General features: G+C 36.1%; 1 protein-coding gene across 3 annotated transcripts in view; it reads left to right on the top strand.

Moving 5' to 3' along the window:
• The window catches only part of LOC144959895 (uncharacterized), an 18,189-nt gene extending 7,802 nt beyond the window's left edge, over window positions 1–10,387 (top strand). For 2 of the 3 annotated variants that reach the window (XM_078892735.1, XM_078892734.1), the window contains exons 5-10: window positions 162–236; window positions 2,055–2,159; window positions 3,611–3,760; window positions 5,447–5,551; window positions 7,823–7,909; window positions 10,104–10,387. In XM_078892735.1, coding sequence (XP_078748861.1) covers window positions 162–236; window positions 2,055–2,159; window positions 3,611–3,760; window positions 5,447–5,551; window positions 7,823–7,909; window positions 10,104–10,244 — 663 coding nt within the window. In that variant the 3' untranslated portion in view covers window positions 10,245–10,387. The remainder of the gene's footprint in view (window positions 1–161; window positions 237–2,054; window positions 2,160–3,610; window positions 3,761–5,446; window positions 5,552–7,822; window positions 7,910–10,103) is intronic. The other variant, XM_078892737.1, reaches the window with a different exon arrangement.
• Window positions 10,388–11,198: the final 811 nt, after the last annotated feature.

The following is an 11,198-nucleotide window of genomic DNA, read 5'->3' as shown; positions in this document are numbered from 1 at the left end:
AATAATAATAATAATAATAATAATAATAATAATAATAATAATAATAATAATAATACTTTATTCATGACAAAAAATAGAAATTCGTTTACAGACGTGGCATGCATAAAAAATGTTGGATAGCATTGTAATGAATGTTACTCTATTTTATGGAAAATCCACAGTTGGTTGTCATCTGCTTGTCCTTCGGCATCTTCAACTTCCTGTGTATCATATTTCGAGACTGGTACATTGTTGTTGTAAGTAAAACTGTTTTGTTTTTTGTTTTTTTGTTTTTTTTGTTTTTGTTTTTGTTTTGTGTTGTTTTTGGTTTTTGGGGGGGGAATGAGGTTGTTTGTTTTGTTGTTTTTATTGGGGTTTTTTTTGTTTTTTGTTTTTTGTTTTTTTGGGGGTTTTTTTTGTTTTGTTTTTTGTTGTTGTTTTTGTTTTTTGTTGTTTTTTTTTTTTGTTTCAACATTGGCCCGAAAATAATGACCGCAAATATTGAGAGATTAAGATTAGATATGAGGTGCAATAGGAAAAACGTAGTCCTTCAGAGCCCTTTAGCCCATGGAGCCGGAGTTTATCCCGGTTTCTATAGCGTGAAACGGACAATAGCAAGTGTTTGCTATCCTTTGGAAAGGACGCTAGTCTATCGCAAAGTACTTTCCGCCAAATCTAACGGGAAGAACTTTTTCACATGTCATGTGATCAGAATGTATAAAAATCAAAACATGATCAGATTTCTAATGTTTTTATCCTCTGGATACACTTTTATGCTGGTCGGAGGAGTATTTCATAAGATATGTCGTCTACCTGGAATTTAGTAATGTATTTATGTTTTTATTGGGTTTTTTTATCTTTATTGGCTGAAGAAGGGTTTTGAGCCCGAAACGTTCCGCGTTTGGTATTTTGTTCTATTTCGAAGCCGTTATATTCATTTTTGCTTATTACTTTTTACAGTCCGCAGCTTATAGCAGCCTAGCATCACTTTGATATGTAGGTCAAAGGTTCGAGTCTCGCTGTGAGCGACTTAAAGTTGAGTCCTTGAAAACATTTCTCAATTTTCTCGAGTACTTAGTCGGTATCAGCGTTGTACGTGTCCAAAAGAAATACTCTTCAACCGTCGTAACGTCACTTCCTTCCTAATGACGCATGGTAACTTAGTAATACTGGCTCTAAACTATCGGAGCAATGGCGGGCGCCCGTATGAAATAGTTCTCCGGGGAGCATAAAGGGTATCCAGAGGGGGAAAAAAACACAAATTTGATCATGTTTTGACTTTTACACATTCTGATCACAAGTCATATGAAAAGTTCTAGCCAGCATGAAAAATAAAAAGTAATGATTTTCTTTGTTTAGAACCAAGATGGCCGCCGTTGCCGGGCGGCGTGACATCAGACTATTGAATCGTATTAATTAAGATAGCGCCGTACGGGGTCGTGATGTCTTCTATTACATTTAAAATGTTGCGTTTGGTTTAAAACACTCTGTAAAAAAACTTGAGCTTTTATATAGGGCAATCTCCACTCAACGTGCTCAAAGCGCTTTAAAAGAGGTCCCTCACCAACAGCAACACGTAACAAGTACTAAGAAACATAACGCCTGTTAGGCGATATTACAATATTTTCGGACAGAGACAACGCTGTTAACGGCCAGGTACTCATTTTACACCTGAGTACGGTGAGAGAATGTGAGTAAAGAGCATTTCCAAAGACTCAACTACGCGCCGAGCGCGAGGCTCGAACCTAGGACCTTCCGATCCGAAAGCGAGCGTCGTACCACTAGACCACATAGCCGCACTGAGCACATTGGGTGGATATTGCTTACATAATATAGATAGCATGCGCTTGTCTAAGAAGCTCACAACATTGCCATCCGGAAGTATAACAGACCAACACACAAAACTATGTGTAATCATGAACTTTTATAGTCTGGATAATACCGTTTAGTGAGTATTACTCATAAATGCGGATGGCAAAAAACAATAACAAAGACCGAAGTGACGTCAACTTAATTCTATCTATATAATCCGTTATATTAATACTGTTGTAAATCCATGTTTCTTTGCGACCCAGATCTTTACCGTAAATAATAAGATGATGTTGAACATGATCAATCTCCATTACAACATTCTTGCCACCGACCGCTTCAGCAATGCATTCAACATGCTCATGATACTGGTAAGTGATAAAAATATAGATAGTATGCGCTTGGCTAAGAAGCTCACAACATTGCCATCCGGAAGTATAACGGACTACCAACACACAAAACTATGTGTAACCTTGAACGTTGATAGTCGGATTAATACAGTTAAGTGAGAATTATTCATAAACGCGGATGGCAAAAAAACAATAAAAGCAAAGACCTGAGTGAAGTCAACTTCGAACTATCTATATATTATAGATAGAACGAAATTTTAGGTTTGTGGACCGCCTAGTGAGTTGTCTTAAGTTATAGTGGTCAAGGAAACAAAAAAAAAAAAAAAACAATAACAAAGACCCGTGTGACGTCAACGTCGTTCTATCTATACGTTAAAGGTTACACGCGGTTTTCTATGTTGGCATGTTTAATCTGACACGCAGATGTTGTGAGTATTTTACCTAAACGCATAGCATCAACAGTAAAAATGGTGAATGGTGGAAAAATGAAGGAAATTAGATTCAACAGTCTAGTCTGATGTCACTTCCACCCAGCAATGAGCAGCTTTGTTCTAAGACAAAGAAAATCGGTACTTTTTATTCTTCATGCTGGCTATAACTTTTTCACATGTCATAATGTGATCAGAATGTATAAAAGTCAAAATATGATCAGCTTTAAAATGCTTTTCTCCTCTGGATACACTTTTATGTAAAATGAAAAAATGAAGGAAATTAGATTCAACAGTCTAGTCTGATGTCACTTCCGCCCAGCAATGAGCAGCTTTGTTCTAAGACAAAGAAAATCGGTACTTTTTATTCTTCATGCTGGCTAGAACTTTTTCACATGTCATAATGTGATCAGAATGTATAAAAGTCAAAATATGATCAGCTTTAAAATGCTTTTCTCCTCTGGATACACTTTTATTCTCGTCGGAGAAGTATTTCATAATGGCGTCGCGTCCGCAAGTGTTCCGATAGTTTAGAACCAGTTGCTAAGTTAATATGCGTCATTACGAGGGAAGTGACGTCACGACTGTTGAAGCCTATTGATATAATCTTCTTGTAAATATGTATTAATCATTTAGTGTGGTTTGGTGGTTGATCGACACGGTAACTCATCTTGTCACACAAAACAAGCAATGTTAAGCGTGGTGAATGACTGAATGGGTGACAGTAATCGTGGAAATTTCTGGTCCCGATGTTGTGTCCTTGGGTAAGACACTTTACACACATTACCCCGATTCAACTCAGGTGTGAATGAGGACTCTGTAATAGACTGTGATGGGTATTGTAAGAGTGATTTAGTACACATAGAACGCCAAGCAGGCGACCTGTACTGCATGAAATGGACGTATGTTTCCATCAAGCCTGCTGGGAAAATAATTGAAACATTGTGAAACGCATTTGAGCATGGTAAATTCGTGGAAATGCGCTTTATGTACATAAATTATCTCTTATCAATTCTTCAATTTTTTCTTGTGTGTCTTTCCCAGGGAAAATGTTGTGGAATCACTGGTCCGAATGACTTTCGCCACATGAACGTGTCCGTTCATCCAGATTTTAATCCTTACGAGGGTACCCGCTTCAAGTACATCAACAAATTGCCACATTGGCCCGCTGAGGAGATGTATATCATCTTTAAAGTAGGCTCTCTCTCTCTCTCTCTCTCTCTCTCTCTCTCTCTCTCTCTCTCTCTCTCTCTCTCTCTCTCTCTCTCTCTCTCTCTCTTTGTGTGTGGGTCTCTATGTGTATCGATACTACCACTATTATTTATGTATGTAGTGTGTGTGTGTGTGTGTGCGTGTGTATGTTTGATTGTCTGTCTGTCTATCTATCCACCCACACCTCTACATAGATATGTAGTCAGTCTGTCAGTCTATCTCTGTATTTATTTATTTATCCATCCCTCTGTTTATCTATCTATCTGCCTAACTTTCTACCTAACTCTTTATTTATCTATTTAATTTTCTAACTATCTCTCTTTTTTAGCTTTCTATCTCAATATTTATATTTTCCTATTTTTCTAGCTATATATCTATTTATCTATCAATCTATCTTTCTATCTATTTATTTATCTATCTATCTATATATATATATATATATATATATATATATATATATATATATATATATATATATATATATATATATATATATATATATGTATATATATATATATATATATATATATATATATATGTCCATCTATCTATCTATCTATCTATCTATCTGTCTATCTATCTATCTATCTATCTATTTATTTATATATTTATTTATTTACCTGCATTTTTATATCTATCAAGCTATCTATCTTTCTGTCTACATTTTTAGCTTTCTATCTATCTATCTTAATACTTATATATCTACCCACGCATCTCTATATTTATCTATCTATGCATATTCATATATGGTTGGGGGGGGGGGGGGGGGGGGGGATTAACTGGAACCATGTAGAGTGCTCAACAGGTTATTGGAGCGAATGGAGGAATGTTGTTGAGTTCTGTCAGTTGGCTCCAATGTCGTTTCCGGAAACAACATTGGCACCAACTGACAAAGCAAAATGAGGTGAGAATAAATGTATATATATATATATATATATATATATATATATATATATATATATATATATATATATATATATATATATATATATATATTATATTATATAAGTTTAGAGGATATTGCGCCTTATAAAAGCCAAGTTATTTTGTTTGTTGTTTTTGTTTTTTGGGGGTTTTTTTTGGTCTTTTTATTGGGTTTTTTTTTTTTTTGTTTTGCTTTTTGTTTGTTTTATTTATTTATTTATTTTTTAATATTTTTTTGTTTGGATGGGGGGGGGGGGTCTTTTTTGTCTTAATTTTTGGTTTGTTTTTGTTTGTTGTGTTTTTCATTTGTTTTGTTTGTGTCTTTCAATTTTTCTTCTTTGGCAAGGGAGTGGGGGGGGGGGGAGGTTGATTTTGCTTGTTTATTTGTTTTGTTTTGCTTTTTTTTTTGTCTTTTGAGTTTCTATGTTTTATGTTTTGTTTTGTTTTATTTGTTTGCTTGGTCTCTTGGGCTTATTTGTTGTTTGTTTTTTTGTTTTGTTTTTTTTTTGTTTGTTTTTTTAATGTTGTTTTTTTTTGGCGGGGAAAGGGGGGAGGTTGTTATTTTTGTTTTGTTTTGTTTTGCTTTTGTGTGTTTTATGTTTTTATTTTTGTTTTGTTTTGTTTTGTTTGTTTTTGTTTTTTTAACATCCCGGCGTCAACTATACTCCTTAAACGCCTATCTTGCTTAGGTGCACTCTATGGTCTCTCTATCCTCTGCCCTAAAGGGCTACTTTTTTCCTGCAGGTCCCTGCTGCGTGCTGTGAGCCTGTGAATTATGCCGACGATCCTTTAGAGGGGATGAAACTGATAAAGGAATGTGTCGCTGGCAGAGGCAATTATTATTCGGTGGTGTGTAGTAGTATTATGTCACTTAAGGGGGGGGGGGGGGGGGGGGGGGGGGGGGGGAGCGACACTAAAGGGTCATTTTTTATATTTGATGAAATATCCTAAACTTCTATGCACAGTCATAATGTATATGTTTGGGAAGGATGATTGCATATATTTTTTTTCGAAAAAAGTTGCTCGTTGCTATGGAAACGACGCCATATTGGAAAATAAACAAAAATCTTAAAAAGTCAAAGGCTTTTTTGTTTATCAACCGATTACCGTAATATTTTGGCCAGAGGTAGAAAAAAGGAAAATAAAGAGGCTCCAGAAGCCCGATTTTTAATTTTTTAATTAGAAACTTTAAAGATTAAGTTCAAAGTTATTACTCGATTATTCCCCTTGAAAAAAAGTTACATAATTTCAAATTACTCATAAATTTATTTATTTTTTTAAAAAATCCGGCTCCTAGAGGACCTGCGTATTTGTATGACACTCATTTTTAGAAAGTTTGAAGAAGATTGGTTGAAAACTGAAGGAGATAGGTTTTTAGTGACGAAAATTGCAGTTTTGAGAAAAACGCATTTAAAAGTCAAAGTAAACGAGTTTAGGGAAAAACTCTCCTCTCGCTCTCTGATTGGATTGTGACCACATGACATAATTAAGAACAAAGTGATTGTTTGTTGAAGATAGAGGAGAGTTTTTACTTTTCATTGATATAGTTTTGCCTTTACTTAGTTATAACGACTATTTTATATTCTTTCATGACATCAGTCCACTGAAACTAAAATTGGTCAGGATTTATCCATACTATGGGTCACAAAATACGTTATTTTGAGTCGAAAAAAACTGAAGATGAAGGTCTCATGCAATTTTTTATGCAGACAAATGGTCACATGACAACATCCCACCAAAATCTAATTTTAGAAAACTGGGTCAAAATTCATCATTTTTAATGTCGCTCCCCCCCCCCCCCCCCCCCCCCCCCCCCCCCCCCCCCCCCCCCCCCCCCTTAATATTATTGTGTAGAAATATCATTGATAGATACCATCGTCATTGTCACCACTCTCACCATCGTCATGATTATTGTCGTTGTTTCGTTAATATGATCATCATAATGATAATAATCATCAATCATTATCATCCTTATCTTTATTCTCCATTTCGTTCTCCTTTATTTAACCCCCATCCTCCTCCTCCTCCTCCTCCTCCTCCTCCTCCTCCTCCTCCTCCTCCCCCTCCTCCTCCTGCTCCTCCCCCTTCCCCCCTCCTCCTCCTACTCCTTCTCATTCTTCTTCTTCTTCTTCTTCTTCTTCTTCTTCTTCTTCTTCTTCTTGATACACAAATTTGTCACTGACAAAAGCGATCATTATACAATGTGCGGCTATGAGGTCTAGTGGTATGACACTCGCTTTCGGATCCGAAGGTCCTGGGTTCGAGCAGTCCTTGGAAAAGGCGCTCTACTCACATTCTCTCATCGAACTCAGGTGTAAAATGAGTACCTGGCTGTTAATAGCGTTGTCTATGTCCGAAAAAAATGTAATATCGCTGATCAGGCGTCAAGTCCTGTCCTAAATGCTCAATGTTGCTGTTGACCAGGGACCCATTGAAAAGCGATTTGAGCACGTCCAGTAGAGATTGCGCTATTTAAAAGCTCAATTATTATTATTATTATTATTATTATTATTATTATTATTATTATTATTATTATTATTATTATTATTATTATTATTATTATTATTATTATTATTATTATTATTATTATTATTATTATTATTATATAATTATTATTATTATTATTATTATTATTATTATAAATGGTGTATACTACAGTATACCGCCATGTAAAATTAATGTATAGATATCTCATTATTTTCATCATTGTTGTCATTGTCATTGTCACTATTCTAATCATCATCATCATCATCATCATCATCATCATCATCATCATTGCCTTTTTCATCCTGGCTCAGGGTATAAGCCGCAGACAAACAGTTTCTATCCTTCTCTATCCTGAGCTACCTTTTTTTTTTATCTCATTCCATGTCTTACCACTTCTCTGTATATCAGCTTCTTTAATTCTTCTCCATGTTCCTCGTGGCCTTCCCCTTGATCTTCTGCCTTGAGGGTTCCAGTCCAATACTTTCTTTGTTATAGTGGAGTTATTCTTTCTAAGCGTGTGTCCAATCCACCTCCATCGTCTTCTTCCTATTTCCTCTCTCACTGGTTTCTGCTGTGTTCTTTTCCATACTTCTTCGTAATGTTAATTAAGGTCTTGGAAATGTTTGTTTTCAGGGTTGCCGAGAAATGTATATAGATCTATTCAACGAATACGTCATGCCTATTAAAAGTGTCAGCGATGGGGGAACAGCCGTTTTAATGGTGAGTGTAATACATAATGAGACAAACTTTATTCAAACGCTGTCAATACGCCTCAACAGTCGTAACGTCAATTCCCTCGTAATGACGCATGGTAACTTAGTAACTGGCTCTAAATTATCGTAACAATGGCGGACGCCCTTATGAAATATTTCTCCGACGAGCATAAAAGCGTTCCAGGGGAGAGAAAAAACACATTATAAATCTGATCATGTTTTGACTTTTACACATTCGGATCACAAGACATATGAAAACTTCTAGCCAGCATGAAGAACAAAAAGTATCGATTTTCTTTGTTTAGAACTACGATGGCCGCCGTTGCTGGGCGACGTGACATCATACTATTGAATCCAATTGTGACCCATTGTATCACTAAGAAAAGGGCAGAAAAGTCGTGACGTCACATCTTTTACTCTTCCGGTTCCAAAATAATTGGAAGTGTGTATGTAACCAGTCCTATTGAGAACTAAAAATTAATAGGTTACATATAGATAGTATGCGCTTGGCTAAAAAGCTCACAACATTGCCATCCGGAAGTATAACGGACCAACACACAACAGTTTATCATAGTTAAGTGAAAATTACTCATAAACGTGGATGGCAAAAAACAATAACAAAGACCCGAGTGACGTCAACTTCATTCTATCTATTGAAACATGAGGTGGCATAACTATTTAACAGGATATATCGGCAGATTGTAGGGATTACGGGACGTAATTATGTGATCTTGTGGTATGACACTCGCTTTCAAATCGGAAAGTCCTGGGTTCGAGCCTCGCTCGGCGCATAGTGGAGTCCTTGGAAAAGACTTTTTGCTCACATTCTCTCACCGTACTCGTGTGTAAAATGAGTGCATGGCCGTTATAACAACGTTGTCTCTGTCCGAAAAAAATGACATTTATTTTTGTTTTGTTTTGTTCAGTTTTGTTTTGTTCTGTTTAGTTGTGTGTGTGTGTGTGTGTGTGTGTGTGTGTGTGTGTGTGTGTGTGTTTTGATTGAAGAAATGATAGTCTTATTTACGATTATATTTACAGTACATTCTTTCTTGTTATTCATTTGAATTTTTATATCAAATTGTAGTTCACCAAATTAATGTCCCGTTTGTGGTAAGATCGGGTGGTCGGTAAGAGATCGGGTGGTCGGTAAGGGATCGGGCTTTGGTCGGTAGGGAAACGATGGAAAAGAATATGCTCGGTAGGGGAACGATAGAAAAGAATATGGTCGGTAGGGGAACGATGGAAAAGAATATGGTCGGTAGGGGAACGATGGAAAAGAATATGGTCGGTAGGGGAACGATGGAAAAGAATATGGTTGGTAGGTGAACGATGGAAAAGAATATGGTCGGTAGGGGAACGATGGAAAAGAATATGGTCTGTAGGGGAACGATGGAAAAGAATATGGTTGGTAGGGGAACGATGGAAAAGAATATGGTCGGTAGGGGAACGATGGAAAAGAATATGGTCGGTAGGGGAACGATGGAAAAGAATATGGTTGGTAGGGGAACGATGGAAAAGAATATGGTCAGTAGGGGAACGATGGAAAAGAATATGGTCGGTAGGGGAACGATGGAAAAGAATATGGTCGGTAGGGGAACGATGGAAAAGAATATGGTCGGTAGGGGAACGATGGAAAAGAATATGATCGGTAGGGGAACGATGGAAAAGAATATGGTCGGTAGGGGAACGATGGAAAAGAATATGGTTGGTAGGGGAACGATGGAAAAGAATATGGTCAGTAGGGGAACGATGGAAAAGAATATGGTCGGTAGGGGAACGATGGAAAAGAATATGGTCGGTAGGGGAACGATGGAAAAGAATGTGGTCAGTTGGGGGAAAATATATCACATATTCTACCACCATTAGAAAATGGATAATATTTCTTGCCGAGGAAAAGTCAGTTGACTACCCAAATCTAACACCATGTCTTCAGATTCTGCGTTGTCTCTGTCCCAAAAAATTGCAATATCGATTAACAGGCGTTATGTTTCGTCCTACATGTTATAGGTTGCTGTTGGCCAGAGACCCCTTGTAAAGCGCATTGACCACATTTGGTGGATATTGCTCTATATAAAATCTCAATTATTTATATACATATATATATATATATATATATATATATATATATATATATATATATAATGATAATATTATTAAATTGTTTATCGGTTGTGTTGTATTTTTGTATTTTTCCCGTCCAGACTATGGTTGCAGTTCTAACCGGCATGAATTTGTGCGAGATCCACCAATCCAATGAACATCCCGTTTTGGACGATGATGTGAAACAAGATGACGACGACGATGAGTCAGATGATAATCGTTTCCATGCGGCCAGTCCCTGATGATGAAGATGATGATGATGATGATGACGACGATGATGACGATGATGATGATGACGATGATGATGATGATGATTTTTATAATATTAATAATGATAATGATAATGATGATGATGATGATGATGATGATGATGATGATGATGATGACGATGCATCATCATCATCATCATCATCATCATCAGCATCATCTTCATTATTATTATTATTATTATTATTATTATTATTATTATTATTATTATTATTATTACGTGTATATCTTCACTATCACAACAACAATTATCATAACAAAGAGGCTGACAAGCGGCCCTTCAAAATAATAAAACTACCCACAGTATGTAATATACCAATCACACAGATTTGTTTTCTTCTTTATATTCATTGTAAAGTAGACGAAGAAGAAGAAGAAGATGATGATGAAGAAGAAGAAATAATTTGAAAACTAATTAAGGGGAGGAAAAAAATAACTATTCACAAGGAAAGAGAAACAAAATCCATTTTCCAATGGGGGCACATTAAATTTGTATTCTCTACTTACTATACAATTTTGAGCATTATTATTATTGCTTTATATTTAAATATAGGCCTAATGGGTTTTTGAATGAAAAACATTGAAAAAATCATGAAAAATCATAATCATATCTTGAAATTCGCCGTCTTTTCACAATATTTCATAGCTTTTGTTTGTTTGTTTTTTAAACAAAAAATCGTCAATTTAGCCTAAAAACGGCGAAAATTGCGGATTTTTGCGGCCAAATAAGAATTTGCGGCTTTTTGCGGTCAAGGGTGAAATTTGCGGCCGCGAAAAACTGCGGGGACAGGTCAAAAGACAAATCTATGACCACAAAATTAAACAAATCGTGAGTTTATCATTGAGATCATCAAATTGTTTCCTTGAGCAACACTAACACAACTCCTTGTGTCGGACTATAGATAGTATGCGCTTGGCAAAGAAGCTCA

The sequence above is a fragment of the Berghia stephanieae genome, chromosome 14 (assembly GCF_034508935.2).
Source record: "Berghia stephanieae isolate SIO BIC M18660-M18661 chromosome 14, UCSD_Bste_1.3, whole genome shotgun sequence".
NCBI lineage: Eukaryota > Metazoa > Mollusca > Gastropoda > Nudibranchia > Aeolidiidae > Berghia > Berghia stephanieae.
The sequence above is the reverse complement of the archived record's forward strand: the minus strand, read 5'-3'. Positions and strand labels throughout refer to the sequence as shown.